Genomic DNA, 22,553 nt, shown 5'->3' on the forward strand with positions numbered 1-22,553 from the left:
ATTCAGAGCACCCAAGAGGTTATGCAGTATTTTTTCAGCCCTTTCCAGTTGGTTCAGTAGAGCATCTCCATCGGCTGCAGCTACTGCCCCCAAAGTGCCCTCATAGGGGAACACATGCTCTGCTTTCTGCAAGAAGAACTGGGCACCTGCATGCACTCAGAAACTCCAACACAGATAACATCGCGCCTCTGAATGGGGCTGGCCAGCAAGGTGAGCAGAATGAATACTGGAAGCTATGGAAGGTGCTCGTTGAGTTGAATTATAAGAAAGATTTGTGAAAGATGGAGATATTAAACATCAGAAATCCCAAAGGAGATTAAAATTTGTGCTTGGAAGGAAGCGTGGGATTATGCTGTGTTCAATTAGATGACTGCAAAAGCCAGTTCTGCTGTGACCACAAAGCTGGGCTGCCTCCTGTCTGTGCACTGTCAAGGAGCTCCTTTCCAGCAGCACAGCTCTGCACTGGAGCATGGCTGCTCCACGTGTATAACCTGATTTATCTCTGGCAGCGCCAAAGGGTACATAAGCAGCTGGGAGCAATGGGCTTACAGGACAAAAGCTGCACAGAAATGTTGGGAGCAGAAGGAGCAGAGGATGGACATGAGCAGAGCTTCTCAATATGCAGCTTAAAAAATCAGAAATGTAAAAGGTCCTTGACCTGTACATGGTTCTGGTCACAAAATATCTGCATTTTTTGGCATCAGATTCTCCAGCTATTTTCAATTAGTTTCAGATACAGTGAGCTCAGCAGGTCCAGAATTCACTGAAGCACATACAGACAAGCAAAGCAGTGCTGCTCCCAGGCAGAAACAGTTGGGATACAGCTAGGAACTGGATGAACTGCTCTACTAAGGTATGTTAAAACAGGAATTTCCCTTCACTCCCCTCACCCGGTGGTTGCAGCTGGTCGGGAGCCTCCAGGACCCAGATCATGCATCCCTGACACTTAACCTTAAAGAAAAAAATGTGAGGGACAAAAGGATGTGCTGGGCCAGCAGGAGCATGCAGAGAATCAGCAGCACTCACAACCCTACTGAAAAAACTGCATGCTAAGGCTGAAGACAGACGGACTGGTCAGGTTTGAGACCCAGTGCTGCTCCTAAACATGTCCAAATAGCCTTGTGCAAGCTCTTAGCATCATTCATCATCAGTGCTCTGTGTTTCCCTAAGCTGGGAAAGTTGGCTTCATAATAGGTGCTGGAATAAAATAACTAACACTCATCATGAGTGCATATGCTAGAATTGCCTGCTCCTTGGTTTATGGAGTGCCCCTCACTAAGCTGCAGGACATTTTAAGAGCACTCAACACGTTAGATTGCCCTGGAGATCAAAATGCCTGGTACAAAGGGAAATAAACAGATTAAAAGGCAATGCTGTGTTTTGAAGCACACGAGCCACTTGTTTCAGGAATTTGTAATGCACAGACCGAGGGGTGGCTGCTCTGCTGGCCCACGTAGGAGATGGCAGCTCCTCCAAAGCATGATGCCAGCTCCTACTGAAGGAACTGCTTGGAGTTGTCTGAAAAAGGGCCACCTCGAGATCAGCTCATCTTGATTGAAAGCCTTGTTATCTCTGCAACCACAGCTGAGATTGTGTGACCTGTTCAGGCTGTAAGCCCGACCAGCAGTGAGCAGAGAGCTGCAGTGCAGCCCCAGCCATCGAGGTGCATCCTTCCTCCCCCTCAACCACCACTTGTTGCTCATGGGGACTCTGAATGAAGCTTGTACAGCGAGGCAGCAGGTCGGCTTCTGCTTCGGATGAGACCAATGTGGCACAAAGCTCATCCTCAGCAAAAGGAATTAAGGACAGCTGTCCTTATCAACATTTTGCCATAATTGGGCAAATCCAATTGAGAGGGTGGAAAGAAAAATAGAACCCATGTTTCCTTTTTGCGTACAGAAGTGTGATTCTCAAAGCTATTTGGAGCCAACTCAACTTTCTGAATTTTGCAGGAATTTCCAGTGAATTTAATTCTTGAACAGTTTGATCCAACAGATCTCCTTCTTGCGTGTCAAATAAGCAGATTGTTCCCTCTGTACCTCCACAATAACTTGTAAGTGCTTCGTAAGCCACACACGGACACAGGGTCACTGAATTCCAGGGTGTCAGGGATACCGCCACCCATCACACAGGGCCTGTATGGGCCAGGGCATGGTACAAGCAAGCAGCAAGTCAGGTGAAAGAGGCACAGCAACTCCTGAAGAATGACACAAAATCACTGTAGGATTATTTCATTTTAAAGGATTTAGCTCATTTATCCCTTTAATTCCTGAATTAACATGTGATGAAAAGCTCGTAATTATAACACAAATCCCGTCTGACACGAAGATGAGAAGCAGACAAGGACACATTACAGAAAGGTTGAAATCTAAAAGCTGAATCGGAAGTTAAGATACACCAGAAAAAGTCCCAAATGGCATTGCTGGATTACTCGCTTCATTTACTTTGTATATGTATTATATCCTGTTGTCCTCATCATCTTTAAGGAGCTCTTGTGGGATCTCGAACCTTGGAGGATGTTACCCAGGTGTGGGTGAGCACCACCTGATGCCCACAGTCACCATTCTACATCGCGCTGTGAGCCCCAACCTTGCTGCCAAGGGCTCCTTGTGTCAGCGCATTTCTTGTACAATCACAACTGCATGTTTAGTTCTAATCACTGTTTTACAGGTTATTTTTGGTGAAATAATGAAATATATCATAATGTACTGTTTCCCCTGGAGACAACATCTATGCAGTCTGTATAAGAGATCTAATAAGCACAATAAAGAAGACTGTGTGACAGACATCGCAAAGGAGCAGAAGGGTAAAGCAGAAGCAGTAAATATTTGTTCACATTCAAGAGTTATTTCCATCATCATAACCCTATTGTATTCATTTTCAAACCAAGTGAATATGAGATCAATCACCCAAGAGAAACGCAAAGAATAAATGATAAGACACAGCCCCGAAGGATAAATACTCTAATACTGAAACTTCTTTTTGCATTGCAGACTTTTATAGAGAAAATCAAACAAGCCATTCTGTCGAGGAAAGAAGTCAATGTATGTGTGTGTGTGTGAACAGCAAAAGCGAAACACACAACAAAATCTCCCTCCAAACTAAGAATCCCATACAGACTTACTAATTGTTAGTAACAGAATTAAAGAGACGAGCTCAGGTCTGCACACAGTCAGCTCTTCTCTTTCTCCTCCTTCATCGCTTGAAGGACATCTGCTATCCTTTAACTCATCTGATTAGTTGTTATTCAGTGCTGCTTCCCAAAAAGCTCAAACCAGTGGCATTCCCCGAATCAAACTGCTCAGCTTTCATTATCTCCTCAAGCAGTTTCCTCTCATATCATTTAAGGCTCTGGAACTCAGAGCCATGGCAGGCCCTATGTGTGCAGCCTTCACAACCCACCTCAAATTTACTCTTTGCTCTATTACTAAGAACACACAAATGTTCTTTCCATTCCGTATTCAACAAATGTCTCACTGCATTTATTGCAACAGACAAGTCACATGCTCTTGAATTACGAATTAGCTGAAAGCCTCCACCTTAACATATGTTTAAGAAGGTGCATTCCATTACTGACAGCTGAGCCCGTTGGACCTGCAAGAAATTCCGGACTGCCCAATTCATTTCTGTTGTAACAATAATTAAAAGGCAACATTATTAATCCAGTACAAATGGAAACTGTTTTCAAAACAGGCAGGAGCTTATCGTGCTGAAAGGTGCCGTTTTGTACACGGTACAGGAAAATACACTGAAACTTTAAATGATCACTCTTTCATATGTATCAGTGCTGACACAGTAAGACTGAAAACTATTCATAAGTCAGACATGTGAATATCAAGTCTTATATAACATTTGTGTAAAACAATCGGCAGCTGAAATCCCCTATTAGGAGTCATTAAAGAGCAGGAATTTGCTTAAATAACACTCTCTCGGCTTTGCTATGACTGCAAGATGCAGCACAAATGAAGATTTAGTACAACACCCTCATACTTGGTGACAGAAGACACTTCTGCAGCGTTGGTGCCATTCCTTCGGAGAACTCAGCAATACAGACCAGCAACTCTTTCACTGGCTTGTTGCTACATCAAACAGCCACACAACTACCTCATTCCAAAGCAGTCTGGTTTAAAAAATGCATTACAACGTGTATTATATAGATTAAGGAGGAAAAAAATCACAGGAACATACGGCTTGTGTTGAAAACTTGGTTTTTTTCTACTTCAGTTTGAGGAACAGACAAAGTAACGCAGTGATTCCTTCAGGGAAAGGAAGTCAAACATTCCCTTCCCTCCAGGCTCCATGCAGACAACTGGAACCGAGCAGCTATGCTGAAATAGCCCATGTCCCAGTGATGGGGTAGGGGTAACTGAAAGCAGCCACATGAACTTACTGCAATAATGACATAAGTCAGACTTGTTGACGCATTTTATTGTGAGATGGGGAGTCTGGTAAAAAACTAGAAAATGACCATGATGTAACAAGGAACTTAAAAATGAAGTTTCAGGTTTGTAACATACATACATGAATACAGGAACAAATTGGCACAAAAATGTTAAACGTTGTTCCCAACACTGTTTATAAGATTATTCTAATTTGGCTTACTAAGGAAATGAGAGTTTTATGGTTAGGCTAATCTCTTAATAAAACTGCAGAGCATCATGCTATTAGTCACACAGTGAATTTCAAAATTTAAGAGCTTTATATTAAAAACTGGGTAAAGGTAAAATGAATTGATTGCAATTGTAAAATTAATACATTCCCATTTTAATTCATCTGTTCTACAGTCCAAGGCAAGTATAAATGTTAACATAACACTGTTAAATCAAATCTCAATGCAAGAGAACCGATTGCATCTCTACTTTAAATCTTATCAACTTTCCAAATTTTCATACTAAAATATATTATTGTATTAATACAAACTACAGTATTATACACTACACTGTGTAATAAATAAAGAAATATAAAAATAAGACACATAAATATAAAAGTTTTCTAAAACTAAAAAGGTACATATGTCAGTAAGAAGGGTATTAATACTGCCAGGTTTGGAGACATACAGTACAAAATGTTGCACAGATCTATAAACTAAAAGAAATAAAATAATACTGATAGGTAAAAATCAGCTAACATTGTTAATAAATGGGGTCCATAATAACTAACATTTGAAAATACTTATGAGCCAGATAACATGTCATGTATGTGTCTGAAATTAAAGTAAACCGATAAAGCAATAAAGCAGATTAGAAAATTTCCCTTGTAATTATCGTAGAGAAATTCTGCAAGTCAGGTATTAACCAAAAATACCACCAAATAATTAAATAATGAAAGATACCAGTGTTCTTACTTCTCTGATGGCTGAGTGTTTTTTCCCCCATGATTAGATTAGAAGTTTGATACAAATCAACAAATGCTAGTTATTGTAGGCCACGCATTGGAGAAAGGCTGGTGAGAGCCTTTGTAATACTGATAAATGGCACTTACAGCACACAGGTCTTGCATAAGGCCAAAGGAGATACAAAGCTTCATATCATATCCTTCATATTGTTACTACATACTCAAAACACAATTACAAACACTGATTTTGACGACTTGGCTGTCCTTACCGGTATCAACACTGTTAGTCCCTGCAATCAGAACTCAACAACAATCTTTTCAACTACATTTTTAACCACATGAGTAAGAAACTTTAGTTCTTCTATCATCTGCTTTCTTAAGGCTAACAATACACTTTAAATGATAATATGCTCTACTACAACATCTAATGTTATAACCGCTACCTTCTAGGTTGAATTTACAAAGGTAGCCAAGCACTGTTAGAGGTTTCTGCAAAAGGGAATTCTGTAGTGCAGAAGTTCTCACATTTTAAAAACATAATAAAATACTGAAGCGGATTTAGGAAATGCTTTGCCATTAAAAAAACAAAACAAAACAAAACAAAACAAAAAAAATCATATAAATCTCTCCCAATTGTACAGCTTAAAAATTAATCAACGTAAGAATGAAAATTAATACTGATAAAACAAACAATGCCAGATGCTTGTCTAATAAATCAGGTTTCCTACAACCTGTTAAACCTTTGCTTCCAGAGTCACTGTATTTTTCTAATCTGCTTCATGTTACAAACTTGTTCCTAACTTTGAAAACTGTGTGAAAAATTACTAAGTTTGAGGTTCAGGCACACCTGGATTTCTTTTTTTTTTTTCTTTTTTCTTTTTTTATATATATATTTTTTTACACAGTAGTGAACAGAAATCACAGTATGCAGGCTACCGTGTTTCCATGAAAAGCATGTATAATATAGAACGATCTTCATTACCGATTTATTTTTTTCCATATAGAAAAAACTATCATTTAAGCTTTATTTGTTTTTTCTTCTGACACTTGCCCATTGCTCTGTATAACTTCTGGCTCTGCATTGCTTGCTTGAGTTACAACATCATCGTTCTTGTTACCTTCAGTTTTCCCTTCCTCTTCTTCTTCTTCTTCTTCTACTTCTTCCTCCTCTACATCTTGTAGTTTTCTACATTCTTTTTCTTCCTGAAGTCCTTCTACCTCCTTTTCCTCCTCCTCCTCTTCCTCTTTTTCACTATCTTCCTCTTCTTCCCTGGTTAGACTCTCTCTCTCATCGGAGTCGATCTGCGATGGCGATGCCCTGGCACCAGTGTGCTCGCTGCTGAGCACCTCCTGTCCCACCTCCTCCTGCTCCGTGCTGTCACGCTCCTCTGCCTCTCTTTTGCAATAGGAGTAGCGATGATTCATGTGTTGAGAGTATGACCCCGAGTGTGAAAAGCGCTTTCCGCATTTGTCACATTGGTAGGGTTTCTCCCCAGAATGCAGTCGCATGTGTTCAATCAAATGGTGTTTGTGTTTGAAGGCTTTCTTACAGATTCCACACTCGTGAGGTCTTTTACCTAGAAAATAAAGCGCACACACACACACACAAAGAAAAAAAAGAAAGGATTCCTTAAAGTTAATATTTAAAAATTCTGTGCTGTTGCTTTCATTATAATGTGCTGTTGGTGACTGTATTACCAACAATGAGTAATTGCATTTAGCAGTTTGCTCTCAGCATTGTCGGGCCTGGGTTTCTTACATAGGGATACAAGGCACAAGGGCACATTGTAAAACTACAAAGCTATTTATAACCCTCTTAGGAAAATGAACATCAAGAGATAAACAGATTCTCAGATGCAACTTGGAGCACAAAACAAGCATGAATATAAATAGATTAGGAAAGGAGGCATTTTTATGCAATAAAAGTTATTCAAACTCAAAACCATTTCAGCTCTTCTATAGTGATGGAAATTTAAAATCAATGAGCTTTCATGTTAGCTTTCATGCACAAGCCCTTGAATCATGTCACAGGTAAAAGGTAAATCATTCCAAAATCTTGCCTGGGACAGGTGAGTGCCTTACATAGCAAACTTGCTGACTACATGTATATCAACTGGAAAAATCTGCTTTGTTTCATCTACTTCTCTTCCTGCCCTTTTTTTCCAACTTTCTACCCGCTTCTTTGCTACTTGCCTTCCTGCTGCTGTGTTTAGAGACTCATAAAGACAGTGTGGACCCAACTATGTAATCTTGATTCCAGCACTCCAAGTTGTTAGGCAAAACAAACCCATAAAGCTTCTGCCCAGACATAAAGGACCCAGACAAAGAGACAGTGGCTTGCTGATCATGCTCCATGCCACACCATGTCAAACAAGCAGCATTTCTGAACACTGCACTTCATTTAAGAGCAGAATGGAAAGCACAACTGTATTATGAAAAGGAGGATTAGAGAGTCTCAAAGTGGGAATGTATGAAAATAGAAGATATTCTTAATGAACACAAGTTGAGAGGTTTAAACAAATGGTAAAGACAAAGGTGAGCCTTATATGCTTTCAATTGTATATTTAAGTAAAATGAAATAAAACCATTAATACGCAGAAACATAATGTAGGCAATTAACCAACAAGAAAAGACATTTTTGAAGAGACAGCTAAAGAAAAAAGAGAGTAACACTTATTCAAAAGAAGACTGAAGATACCAGAACTGGAACTGAAAAGAACAGTTATGAAAAATTGGAAATGAAAACCAAAGCCAAAATGATATTCCTTTGAGAATAGATTCCATGTCCAATGAATGTTTACTAAGTTCATGTAACTACAAATTTGGCTAAGTTGGAGAACCCTTCATGCTTGGTACACTGGCCTTCATGGTAAAATATCATATATACACACTGTCCTTTTTTTATAGTTTATCATTTTTCTTTATTTAAAAGCAGGCCAGGTAACTTAGAAATAATAAATCCTTAATTGCATATTGTAGCACACTGATGATTGTCCATGAGCCAGATGGAAGAAAATCCCAGAAGTTCTATTCGGGGTTTAGACCTTACAAATTCAAGCACGGTACTGCAGTTCTGTCAAATAAGTATATAAAGCGTGGGTTCTAACCAGGGCTGGGCACAGATCATAATAAGGACTGTTATACTTCACTCTGTTCTTAAAATGATTTTTGAGAACTGAATTTCAACTGAGCTTATCAGTTACTCAGAATCAACAAAACAAAGATCTGAGCCTGCATTTCCTAGTACATACCTGTGTGCTCGTATTTGTGTCGCAGCAGGGAACTGCTCTTCTGGAATGTCTTGTCACATAAGTCACACGCATACATGCCACTTTCCGTCTTTCTCATTTTCTTCTTTGGGGGTGTTGAATCAGAATCATTTTGGTCTTCTACATTCGATACTCCTTCTGAGCTAGTGTCCTGCCTTTCGTCCTTAAGAAAAAGCACAAAGAAGGTTGGGTTCAAGAAAAAAAAACACTGATGCAGCACACAATTCATGAAACATAAGCTGAAGCTGCACAATTATTTCCATTCTGTTCAGTAAATGGACAAACAAAATTGTTTAGACTTACACAGTCAACAAAATCTTTCACTGCACCCATCTGCTCTGAAGACCCCAACATCATACAGGCGCCCAGTCCCCAGTGGGACTGACTGTAATCACATTCACAGAATCACCAAGGTTGGAATAAATATCCAAGATCATTCACTCCAACCATTCACCTGCCACCAATGTTTCCCACTAAACCACATCCCTTAGTACCACACCTAAAAATCTGACTGTTGGTCAGGGCTAAGCTATGTTGGCATATTGTGTTTTAAGACCCTTAAAATAAGTGTAATGTTAGGAAGGAAAACAAGGTTATACAGTTGTAAAGTGTCTTAACCAGTGTTAGGAAGTAAAAAAAAAGAGTCTATTAGATAACTAAATGTGTTTCTGAACAAATGTTTGTCACCCACATTTCGCTACTTCACAATCTAATGGAAGATTTTTTAGACTAGGTCACGTTTTCATTGTTCACATATGCATAATTGACCATCCTCCTCCTCATAAATCTACCAAAATCTCAGTTAAACCTAAATCTGGGTATTTCAAACATTTCATTAATAAAAACTATCCATGTTTTGTACCTGCAGTCTGTTTCTAAGCATTTCAAGTGATGAAGCTCACTTCTAAGTAACATAGTAATTTCCACTGACATTAGAGGTATCAGACAGTATTAATTTTGTCATACATTATCAAGCCTGAACATAAAAACGTACGTATTAGCTACCTGAAATTTGGTCTGTCTCATAAACTTTAACATACAAGCAATCTCATAAATCTTCAAGGTTCCTCAGTTTCTGGCTATAGAGAAGCCTGCATAAAATGCTGAATTGACAATTTTTAAGATTTAATTAAGAACATTTAGTCTTTATGTGATCCACATCTGTTCTGCTATGTCCCTGCCTCCATGTGCACAGGTAATGCTCAGCAGGACTGAGTCTGGTTAGGTCACATCTGGAAGGACTCAGGGAGGAACACAACAGGGTACAGGAACAAAGTACGATGAATACCCACCCTAGTTCCAATTAAAAATACTTCTGAATTTTGTTTAAAGTGCCATTGTGGTGTAGGACAAGTTATGCTACTCTGCAAGCTAAGGAAGTGCAGCAAAGTGAAGACAGTAACAGTAATTTACAAATAGTTCATTTTCTGGCTGTTGGGCAAGAGGAGGTAAGGAGCCATTAACACATATACACTATGACTTTACACTGGTTTTTCATCCAGAAAACTAAGCGGTCCTCAAAATACTGAGCACTGATGTTCTAGAAAACCCTCTTGAATGGTAGAATTTAGTGAAGAACTAACTTGCTCATACACAGAACTAGAATGCTGCTGTCAGTCCAGACATACATTGTTTGAGCTGAGCAGCTTTGCAGAGGCGTTAACGGTGACATTTATTATCCCTTAACAAACAATAATAATGTTCAGGATTGTTTGTACTTATGTTTTCTCAGAGTCATAGAATCACAGACTGGCTTGGGTTAGAAGGGACCTTAAAGATTACCCAGTTCCAGCCCTGCTGTCATAGGCAGAATTCATACTCAGCAGCTCAGGCGGCCCAGGACTCCAGCCAACCTGGCCTCAAAACACCTTCAGAGATGGGGGATCCATAGCTTCTCTGGACAGCCTGCTCCAGCGCTTCACCACCCTAAATGTTATTTCATTTATTTTGACAATTTTCTGTAAATTTAATAAGGATACACCAAGAACACGTCATAAACAATGCACAGGAACACAGAGACTTCAGTACCTGACTTCCATTGGCTTGGGTCTGTTTTGGTGGTGTTTCCTGAACTGCAGGGCTAACTGCAGTAGAGTACGTGTAAGCCACCTGGGGAATCAAAATGGTTTGCTTATTGGCAGCAAGAGCTCTCAAGCATGGAACACTGTTCTGGTCAGCAATGGCAACAATTGTAGGTAACTGGGCAGTGACTGTAGGTATAGCAATATTTATGGGATTGGCACTTGGTGGGATTACATTTACAATAGGATCAGAGTCTGTAATACTGTTGTCCTTTTGTGGTTCTTTTTTTGCACAAGTTAAGTTCAAAGGTTCTTCCTGGACAGAATAAACACTGTTCTGGTAAACACTAGTTATGGTAGATCTTTCCAACAGTTCTCCATGTTGCTTTGGTAGTGAAAGGTCAAGAGGTTCAATTTGTGGCTCTTCTTGTACACCCTCTGCTGTGTACGTATAACCCTGTGAATTTCTTGATGAAGAAAGGTTTAGTGGTGATGGGGATGGCGTGCTACTGCGCGAACCATTCTGAGTTGATCCCCCTGATGAAGTCTGAGATTTATTTGTATTGGCCGGATTTTGTGAGTTGTTTGTGCTGTTCTGGGGTTCGCTCTCATTTGTAGTTGCTGCTTGATCATCGTTATCGGTGGGACTGCTTATTTTAGCTTGTTCGGGAGAAGATGGTCCAGAAGACTGCACAGAAATTTGTCCGGCTTGCATTTTTTCGAACCACTTTTTTACCACATCCAGTGGCAGGTTTACAGAATCGGCTATTTTTGAAAGCTCTTCTGCGCTTGGTTGTGCATTTAATGCATAATATGCTTTTAGGAGCGATAAAAGGTTCTTTAAAGGTGGCTGACCAGGAGTTAAGTTGTTCTCCCCAGTTTCTGATGGGGCGGGGGAGCTGGGCTTCTCAGCTTCTGTTCCACTGGACTGAGGAAGCTGAGGAGGATTTTTTGTTTCATAGTGCTTTAATTCTTGAAGTGCATTAAGATCTCCTGGACAGTCATCACAAAGAAGACAAGTGCTATCATTGGTCTCTCCTTCAAAGTTTTTATCTTTCTCAGACTTCACCGTAAGATCTTCTGGTAACTTTTCATTTTTGCAACTGTTTGTAGGAACAGAATGTTCTTTTTTTAGATTCTGGGGAACAACCTGAAGTTGACTCGGCTGCTCCAAGCTGTAGTTGATGATAATTTTGGTTGTCCCATCCTGGTCAACCAAAGGAAGACTGATAGCTGAAATGACGGAATGGCCAGCTTGTTGTATAGATGCATTGCTGATTGTTTCTTGTTCTTTGGATGCAAGGTTAGCGTGATTGTTTTCCAATACTTGCCTTATTACATTACCATCCACTGCCACTTTAAGTACATTTTGAATGTCACTTAAGTTGATGCTTATGGGAGACACGAGACCCACTGTTGGCAGAACAACAGCTTGCACCACACCCTGAGGAGAACTGGTTGCCTGCAATGGGCTACCACCACTAAAAACCCCATTCTGCAAAGGGGTCGAACAATTAATTCCTGAAGCAACCACTATGGGCTTGAATTCATAATCCACAGGTTCAGTTTTAATTTGGTTAACAGGAAGTTGCTCTTGCAAGGGTTTATTTTCTATCTTTTGTCGTATCTGTGGTCTTGCTGGGCTACCGGGTGATGCAGAAAGGGAAGGGGAGGAGCACTGAGACGTCTTGAGCCCTGACCGAGCTCGACCATTCACGGGCATCAAACCAATACACTTCTTACTGCTTATGTGTGAGCTGTATGAACCAGAATGGGAAAAACGTTTCTTGCAGTTTGGGCACTCATATGGCTTCTCTCCTAAAGATTAAAAAAAAAAAAAGAAAGAGAAAAGACATATGCAATAGTTTGATAGGTTACAATGTAGCTTCATCAAATAGTAACTAGAAAACAAGATATTAAAATTACCCCTCACAGTCGTAGACAAAAAAGTCCTTTACAGCGAATTGAAGTCCAACAGCAATTACATCAACTATAGCTCTGATCCCCGGGTCCTGTGGTAAGTTTCACCATGACCCAACAGGACACACAGAATGGCACCCATGTGATCATGACACATTCCAGTACTTTCTAGTAACTGGCTACATATCACACAAATTAGTCTATGTGGTACTGGAAGATTTCATTAAACTCCATTCCAGTAGTAGCTCTACTGATGTCAGAAGCAGCATAAGCTGCTTCAGGAAAAAGAAATAAAATAAAATATATAGAATATGTTTAACCAAAGAAAAACTATAAATGGCATAAATGCAAATCACAATTAAATGAAGAGTTATTTTTTTGTTAATTTTGTTTTGTTAATTTTGTTTTTTTGTTTTGTTTTTTATTAATTTTACTGAGTCAAACTCAAGTGTAATATATCTGTATCTTCCTACAACACTCTTCAGCTGAGTAAAAAGAAACTAGACACATGTGTAAGACAGATGAACATTGCCTTCAGAGATGTAACCCAGGTTGAATGGTCGGGAAGATGCATACAATGATGCAATCATGACACCCACAGAGAGAGGTGACTTTTCAGGAGATCTGGGTTACAGAGGAAGAAGAAAGAAAAGAAGGAAAAAGAACAGTTGGCTGGCGTTGGACTGAAAAGTCTGTCAGCAAAGCCTTCCCATGCACAGGAGCAGATGTCACTGCTCTGTGGAAATGAAATGAAGGTGAGGCTTCCTGAGGAAGGGCTTCTAAGTGCACTTAATTGCTATTACCATGGCTGAGCAACCAATAAGAAAGGAAAAGATGGCCTAACGCCTTGTTTTCATACTTACTGCTTTTCATACTTTACTGAGTAAAACTGGGTCAAAATAAAGAAATCGAGGGATACTTATTATTATATAATATTTATAAATATGTAACATTATAAATTGAAGCTGATGTGATGTGGTATGACAATCTCACATGTGTGCCCTGAGGCTATTTTAATCATCATGTACTGGGGAAAATAGCAGCCATGGTAGGGAAGTACAGTTACTGTATCCTGATTGCTATCAATTAGAGATTTCTAGCAAGGCTCACAACTAGCTAAGTGGTCTGCCAACAGTGAGAAAAAACAGACAAGGGAGAAAGACCAGAAGGATGCCCCATTTCTCCTGCCACATGTGAAGCTTCCTTAAATGTCAGAGCTCAAGTTGCAAATGTAAAACCTCTTGAGTTATCCTACAAATTTTCTGCACACAGTTGAAGGCTGCAGTCAGTAGGTACAGAGTCTTAGAGAAAGAGAAAGGAAAGCCCTAGTATTTTAAACTTACACTTACAAGACTGATATTGCATCAAAGTTATACAGAGTAGGAACGGTAGCATTAGTACATAATTCAGTGCTTGTTTTATTTACCACTGTGGATTCGTAGGTGCTCCTTTAGATGATGTTTATATTTAAAAGCTTTTCCACATTCAGTGCACTTGAATTTTCGATTACCACTGGACTGCGTCACATGTCTCTGCAAGAAAGAATTTGCAATTATTGCAACAAACAGCATACTGGAAAAAAAGCCTGTATTTTCACACAGTTACAGAGAAAATGTAATACAAAACTGAAAATAATCACAATTTTAAAAGACTGAAATTGGTATGTGTTATGCATGGAGAAGAAACAAATTAGAAGTCAGGTTAAAAACGAACCATGTGCATCTTCTGAATAAACCTGGTACAGTAAAAGGGAATAAAAAGTACTCATTCCTTCTCCTAACTTCAGGTGAAGATCTTGCTCTGACGCACTATGTGAGTAAGTTCTAACATATACACAGATCCAACATGTGAAAGCAAAAACCCAACAAAAGCCCAAGCCCACCAACCACCGAATATGTCACAAAAGACAGAGAAACATTAAAGTGCATAGAAGCCTGTTCAAAGTTTAATCAGTTGACTTGATTTTTCCATTTACGTGTCTGCAATATTTGGCCTGAGATTCCTTTACATAACGGTGCCACAGGATTGCTCAAGAGCAGATGGAACAGTGACTGCAAAGGTGCTCAGTCACAATTAATTCTCGAAACAAATAAAAACGTAAATTAAAATAAATAGTAGTATGGAGGGAGTTCCTCAGTATGCAACATCACAGTTATTCACTGTTTGCACTGAAGCTCTGAAATTATTTCTGTCATATTTCACCTTTTGGGAGCATTTATTATCAAGTACTTTAAACTTTTAATCCAATGACATTTAATTTAGCCTTATCACTGTACTAGCTTCAAAGAAGCAGAAGTGAAAAACGATGTGTGAATACGTATGGTATGTGTGACATATATATATATGCTAGATATAATTTTATTACAAATTTTATCATCTATTAATGTGTGCTTTTAATGACAAAAATAGCGCGTGCATTAAAACTCAGAGCTACTTAATTACTGACATAGAATGGCCTGGGTTGAAAAGGACCACAATGATCATATAATTTCAACCACCCTGTTGAGTGCAGGGTCTCCAGCCACCAGACCAGGCTGCCCAGAGACACATCCAGCCTGGCCTTGAATGCCTCCAGCAATGGGGCATCCACAACCTCTTTGGGCAACCTGTTCCAGTGCACTGCAACCCTCTGTGTGAAAAACTTCCTTCTAAAACCTAACCTAACCCTCCTCTATGTCAGTTTAAAATCATTTCCCCTTGTCCTATCACTATCCACCCTCATAAACAGGAAATATGTTTATTTATGACATGAAATAGAGGAACTGGATTTTCTATCTGTTCAAAGCAACAGCTTATTTAAAAAGCAGCAGCTGCTTTCAGGCTGCACTCGGCCATCGGGGCGAGCTGTGGTAAGGAGGTGCCCAGCAGCACCATGCCTGTGCTGGGAGCCGTCAGTGTCCAGGCATCTCTGTTGAAGCACCGGGAAGGAGATGCTCTGGGAGACTGCAGCTGACTTGCTGCACTTTTGTGATCCAGCTCCATTGAGTACAAAGAACTGTGTCAGGATTCACTTAAGCCTGTAGAGAATCAGTCAGCTTTGTTTGACTCAAGATTCAGCAAGTTAAAGGCTCTCAGCATGCAGACAGCCACTGTGGATGCCACACTACATCCCAGTGCTTCACCTTCCTGCATGGATATGATCTGTCAAAAATATTTCTGCACCAGTCTTAAAAATTCAGTTGCCTTCAAAAGTATAATCCTATTAAAATATATCTGAAATGTTTCCTTCAGAAACATATACAATCTACTTTTCCCTTTCTACCCATTCTTCTAAGGTTGGTTGTTTACCTGATCCTTTTTTGTCTTTCATTACAACCAGGTGCAAAAATGGAAAGTCCTCCCAACTACTCTTTTCTTCTGCTTTTAGGTTTCTAGTTGGAAAAACTGGAAATAAAAGTGGCAGCTCACAGCAACTAGATTTTACAAAAAGCATTCATGGATTTTATAGGCATAGATATCAGCTGTATNACCATCTTCCCACTGAAAATTCAAATTTGTTTTATAAACAGAAGTTTGTTCTCCAAATATCATTTCTTTATTTAAAAAATGATAGCATCTTTAAAGTGGAAGCCAAGGCAGTAAGTGCACAAGGCAAAAATGAATTGTTCGTGGGGAATAAATCAGAAACACTCTGCCAGAACACGCTGGTGAGGTTATTCCAAGCCTTGCAGAACAGCAAAACCCTTGGGCAGGATTGCCCATACTTCTTGCAATGTTTCCTGAAAATATTCACTCAGGGATGAAGGACAGTGCACTTTTAACCCTGATAAATTCTTTGAATTAGTGATAATTTGAAGAACAATAATTAATATGCAATATGTAATAGATCATCTCTTTTTTTGGTTAATTTTATGTCAGAGCTTTTCAGTTACATGAAATACTGTTTTGGAGCTGAAAGAAATATGTTCTCCTCACTATTCATGGCCTTGCGTATTTCTGCAATGTTTCCCTCCTCTTTCAGCTCCGAGGAGTATCAATCTTTGTAGTCTGCCCTCAGAAGGGAGAGTCTCCAACCCTCTCTCTAACTTGGTGATAAAAAACTGTGTCTGTTTCCTTGGCTAATTCCTGTCTGTTTCAATGAGCTTCACCTGGCTTACTGAGCTTCAGCACCTCTGGAAAGCTATGAAAGCATGTAATTGGGGTTGGGCGATGGGAAATCCTAGGGATAGAAGAAAACAGAAAAGCAGGGAGCGGGGAACCTCAGGCACCTCAGTAATAATGGGGTGGTTAACTCATCATGGGCATTTCAAAGAACCATGCCCTCAGGTCAACAAACGAACCACAGAAAATGAGTTCAGAATATCTTCAGCACTTCTGAAAACTAGAATTCAAACCCAACTGAACTGCCTGGATGAATGGAAGTACAGCAAATCAGATCACCCTTTGTTAGCTATGGAAGAACTCTGACTTCAACAGCAGGTTTAATTGCTCAAGGATCGGCACTTCAGCCCACCAGACTCTGAGACGAATGTCCATCATGTTCTGTATGTCTCTACTCACACACCAGGCATTGCTGCAGAGGACAGCAGGGCCTCCAGCCAATGCCACTGACCTGATCTCGTCCCGACTTGTGCGATGTCATGTGGCGGTCCAGCTGTGTTCTGTATGCAAACGTGTAACTGCAAAGGGAGCAACTGAAGTTATCCTCGTTTTTTTCATGGCGGTATTTAATGTGTTCCTTCAGAGAGGTAAAGCGCTTGTACCCTCTATCGCAGTATGGGCAGGTAAGCAGCTGGGAAAACGCATCGGGTGTTCCTGCGCAGGAGAGAGAATATGGTGTATTTAAATAAGATGTAAACTCTGAACTCAACCAACATCGACAGACACAGTTTACATTCATACATACGACTGTAAGAAAACGTGCAGCTGCTGGGAAGCTCCGTCTGGTTTAGAAAAGGAACGATTACTGTTCGTATTTTTTCTTTAGGTATTATGTTACTGACTGCGGTAGGGTGCAGCTGTCCCAGCGTGTGCTGGAGGATGTCAGCACACAGACACTCCCCAGAACCACACCTCTGTCCCCACACAGCACCAGAGCCTCTGCACATGTCTCTGATGAGAAAGTACTCTGACCACTGTAATATGTAGTTTTAGACCCAGCAAGCTCTGTAGTCCTGGTTAACCGTACCACTGGCAACCCCAAAATCATGCTCACAAAATAAATCTAGTACTGCAGCACTTAATGGTCACCCTATTTCCAGATCATGAGGAATGAGCAACATTTTTAGGCTGCAGAGAATGATCTTCTTGTTTCTTAACATAGAATTGTAAGAGAAAGGAGAACAGAAACACAGCTGATATTCTTCGTAGTTATGCACAGCTATGTGGGACATACTATATGCAGGAGAAGCAGATGAGTGACAGAAAGAAGAGATATCAGATGTGATGCCATAAATGTGATTCTAATACAACCTATGGGATTTATTCTATTGGCTTCTATGAAGTTACTCCTGTACCAGCAAAAAATGAAATCAGATTGAAGCTGAATATTAATTTGACAGGAATATTCCTGAGAAGTCATCATTTATGAAGCTTTAACTCTATTTTTTCTTATCAGCATTTAGTTCTCCCCCATATATAGTAACTTATTCTATGCTAGAAAAGATTTGTTTCTGAGATTTAGAAAACATCTTACTTTACAGATTAATGGAAAAAGTGCTTATAGAAGTGCAAGGTTCACAGTATTGGATCAAATTATCTGTTTATGAGGTCTGGTAAGGTCCAGTGACCAAGCTTCAAGGGAAATGGGAAGCAAATTTTGCAACAAAGCATCTATTCACTGTGCTGAATGACAGCAAGAGAGGAAAGTGGAACATCTGCACAGATATCTAGTTTATGATCTGAATCATGAGGTGCAAACTGGGGTACAGATGGTCATTTGAAGTTGCTGAACTATAAGCAATTATTAACACTGATGAAATTAACCGTTAGTTTCTGAAGTACTTCTGAATTATCTATCTTCATGACATCTGCCAGCAGTTACTGCCATAGATTGCATATATGCGCTATACAGTAGCAATCCCTATTTGTGTGAATTTCTTGCCATTTTCATTGAACATGCTATTGCCTTCACAACAGTGGAGAGTCAGACCAGTTTGCTTTATTATGTGAAAATAACAACTTTTCTTTTTCCCTCCTTATGGAAGCAAGCTGGTAACACTCATACTTCACTGTTTTTTGTGCTGTTCTAACCAGTTCAGTCTCTGTCTCTCCAAGACTAAAATGAACACATGCTTGTGTGTGGATACAGCATGCTTCCATGCTTCCCTTCTGTTCATTTTTTACATCTACAATTCAATTCACATGCCATAAGGAATACTGCATTTCAGCACAAATACAAGTCAGTGGAAATGTCACAAGCATAACTTAGATTCTGTTTCCATTGAAGGAAATGCCGAAATGGCAGGTTTCACGATCCCAGTACTAAATACTCTGATGCTCTGTCACCTCACTTGCCCCTCCTCAGCTTTGGAGGAATCTACCTTTACCAAAAATCACCACTTTTCTGGCATTTTCTCTTCCAAATTATTAAAGCACTGAGCATCACTGTCCAGCACTGTGACTTTCAGAGCACTTCCATCTGAACCTACATGGTTAGGTACAATTTCAATTATTAAGGCTGAAGTTTATTTTTAATGATTACATGGAAATCACTGCAAGTCTGTAAAGCTAACCTGACAAGCTGTGCCACTGCAACTACAGATTCAAATGTAAAAAACTTTAAAATGCTACTGTTAAGAATATAACTTAATTGAAATTTACAAAACACGTGAAGGAAATCACAAAATATTGGAAATTCATGTCCTACTTATGTAATATATAGGCAGGTACTCGGTTTACTTCTTAAATATATTCCTATATTCTTCTATATGTGTTTATTTCTTAAATATCTTCTTTTTTATTACTAAAATATTTAATAATGTAAGAATTCTGAGAGAGCGAGACAAATTTGTCAGCACAACCCTTTCACTGCTCTCCCTTAGACTCCAGTGAACTAATGCAGCCACAATAACAGTTTTTGTTCAAATACGTTCATTTTTAATAAACAACTGGATCAGAACATCTCCAAACCATTTATATAGGGTGTTGTTTTCAATTAAATGTTACATGAAGAATTCACTAAGAATACAAACAGCTCATAATAAAATAAAAATGTTCTTATTCCAATATAAAACAACATTTTTGAAGTCTACTGGAAAGGCAGTATTTCTCAATGGGCTTCCATCACAAATAACATGAATATTATTATATAAGTAATGTTTCAATTTTCTCTGTCCTTGTCTTTTTGGGATAATAACCCAATGGATTTACGAGAGCTTGATTTTACTTCCAACTACCATTTAGGCACCCATATAACTGACTCATAGTGTGTGCCTTGCATCACAAAATCAAGTATCATGTGTTGTTGTCTTTCAAAGCACAACAGAGCTTTGGGGTCAAGTGCATAACATAATTTATTTTGTATGAACTGAACTGGTGGCATATTTACCATTCTCATCCTGACCACTAGCTTCTGGTGTGCCTTGTCTCTGGTCCTCCTCAGGTGCTTCAGGGTAAATAACAGCTGTATCTTCTTGTTGAAGGAACTCTTCAACATTAGGGTCATGGTTCTGTTCATTTTCTGCATCGGAATCACATTCATCTTCTTTTACTAAGAGCAAAAAACCACCATATAAGATGTCAAATGAAAACTTTAAAAAAAAAAATTGGAAAAGGGATCAGTAACTCTCATCTCCAAATCAACCTCTGTCCAAGGATTTCACAGCTCCTTACAAATACTAGCATAGGTTAAGCTCTTTAAGGTATAGGAACGTTTTAATACAGAAACAGGCATAATGACAATTAAAAAAAAAAAGACTAAGAGCACACTTTACAAAGTATTCTTTACAAACTCTGTAAAAATGCACTCTTTAACTCAATGCATTTTTGCACCTTATGTTTTCTTCCCCTAAAATTCTTCAGTGCGGCACGTATCACAATTTAGGCCTTTTAGTTTGAGAGATGCTTAACCTCTTGCTTCCTGCATTTGTAAAAGTCTGTCCTTGTTTGATTCTGATACCAAAGATCCACATTTCATTTCGTTTTCTGTATAATCAGTACAAGCAGAGGAGTGGAAAAGGAGGTAAGTAGCAGCTTGCATTTACCTTGGTGTATTCCTTGTTAGTTTAAAACACTACCTGCTGGCCTGTAGTTGTATTCTGCCAACAAGATCAGTGTTACACCCCTTTTGTTCTCACTGCTGAAGCTTTGGCAGACAAGCTATAAGAATAGACAGAGATAAACAAGACAAACAAATACCTGTACATCCAACTTCATCTGACTGAGCTTCAGGCCCCAGGATTTCCTTTCTTTCTTTTCCTGCAGAAATATTACATTTCAGAAAAGGAACAACAAATACTCCAAAAATAAGAAAAAAGCCCCAAATCAACACCCTCAAACAACAACAAAACACAACAAAACCGCATACACACAGCAGCGTCGTGTATTTGAGGAGCTACTTCTACAGCATTTTTGTCCACTTCTCTAATTGCATTAAAAGACAACATACTTTCAAAAATATGGATTCCACGTTACTCCAGCGTAATTGGTGGAACCACAGAGATATTTTACAGTGAAAGAAATTAAATTTGCAAAGGAAGCCATACTACATGTTAGCCATTAAAGCATTATTTGAAGACAGGTAAAGACAGGTAAGGAGCAGGACAGTGTGTTTCTCCAGCAATCACAGAATGAGCTATTTAAATGCAGCTAACTGATACACTAGAACATCATTTCCCGAAAACAGAGTATCATAGAAATATTAAATTTACTCTGTTTCTTTCATTTAGCAGTATTTGGAAACAGCTGATGATCTGCAGGTCCTGTCTGCACAGCTGCACACTGCTCTCCCTTTCTTCAGAGAAACACAGAATGGCATTGGAGTGTATAGTGAAACAGAACCATTTTTATCACTCCATTATTCACTACTATACTATGTTACTGTATGGAAATGCCATAGCAGTCAACAGTCATTGCTTTATTTTGGAGATGGTACTTGCTTCAGAGCTATAGTGCAAAGAAAGACATGCAAAGGTGACTTAAGATGCCAAAATATATGACGGGCAGGATCCAAAATGCCAGCTGTTGTAATTTTGTTTACATTGCTTCACTCTAATTCAGTGCAGGGAAAATTTTGGGCATGTCTAGTCACAACTGCGGAACGAGCCACATTTAAATACAGAAGAAGTGAATTTCTCCTTTATGTGTGAGATGAGAAATCCTAGGGCAAATTTGATTTCTGAGATACAAATGGCTTCCTTAAAGGAAAAGACTCTTAGTTGGGTCTACCTTGACAAAACCCACCAGACGTAAAAGGGAAGAGGCGGGGAATCTCTATCTGCAGATAGTCACAAAAAAAAAGGTAAAAAAGGAAACTGTAAGGCATAAATCTTTCATTGATTTGAATTAGCATCTGAAAAAAACCTCACTACAATACATAAAATATTAGTCAATATCCAACTGTGAAGTAATTGTATTTTTGGCTCCTGATACCAGAGGCTTTGTTCAGAATATGTATGGCAGTCAATGGCAGGCAATGAAAATTCAAATCTAAAATTTCATTTCTTAAAAATATTTATGATACCAACTACACTATTTTTCTTCCTAAAAAGGTTTGTGATTTTTCCCCATTATGAAATAGGCTATGAGGAACAGAGCTACTATCTGTAAATTATTACCCATACGGCTTAAATTAGAGTGTCTCCAGCAAGTTCCATTCTACTGCTTGGCAAGCAGCAGAGGGGCTGAGCAAGCTCCTTGCACTGGGTGGGAATACGGACACTCAGCCATACTCATATTATGCATCTCTACAGCATCTGGTAGAGCCATCAAATTAGATCTCATCAGCCACTAAGAAACCACAACCAGGTAAAAAATGGCTTCTTTAAGGCCACTGAGAATTGCCTGACCCTGCCACAGCCACCTCAGCATGGCAGCACTACTTGGCTCTGCTCTGTGCAGCATCTGACCA

The 22,553-nt window shown here is 39.3% G+C and overlaps 2 protein-coding genes across 3 annotated transcripts in view; both read right to left on the reverse strand.

Moving 5' to 3' along the window:
- Positions 1 to 4,407: 4,407 nt before the first annotated feature.
- On the reverse strand, positions 4,408 to 7,579 carry LOC107308929 (zinc finger E-box-binding homeobox 1-like). The gene has a single exon (XM_015853166.1). It carries the CDS (start codon positions 6,841 to 6,843, stop codon positions 6,352 to 6,354), a length of 492 nt encoding a protein of 163 aa, XP_015708652.1. The 5' UTR covers positions 6,844 to 7,579; the 3' UTR covers positions 4,408 to 6,351.
- The window catches only part of LOC107308928 (zinc finger E-box-binding homeobox 1), a 97,689-nt gene continuing 79,546 nt past the window's right edge, over positions 4,411 to 22,553 (reverse strand). For both annotated transcript variants that reach the window (XM_015853164.2, XM_015853165.2), the window contains exons 3-8: positions 20,843 to 20,902; positions 20,034 to 20,195; positions 17,097 to 17,299; positions 13,971 to 14,076; positions 10,632 to 12,442; positions 4,411 to 8,766 (exon numbers count right to left, since the gene is read on the reverse strand). In XM_015853164.2, the coding sequence (XP_015708650.1) occupies positions 8,575 to 8,766; positions 10,632 to 12,442; positions 13,971 to 14,076; positions 17,097 to 17,299; positions 20,034 to 20,195; positions 20,843 to 20,902 (2,534 nt within the window). In that variant the 3' untranslated portion in view covers positions 4,411 to 8,574. The remainder of the gene's footprint in view (positions 8,767 to 10,631; positions 12,443 to 13,970; positions 14,077 to 17,096; positions 17,300 to 20,033; positions 20,196 to 20,842; positions 20,903 to 22,553) is intronic.

The sequence above is a fragment of the Coturnix japonica genome, chromosome 2 (assembly GCF_001577835.2).
Source record: "Coturnix japonica isolate 7356 chromosome 2, Coturnix japonica 2.1, whole genome shotgun sequence".
NCBI lineage: Eukaryota > Metazoa > Chordata > Aves > Galliformes > Phasianidae > Coturnix > Coturnix japonica.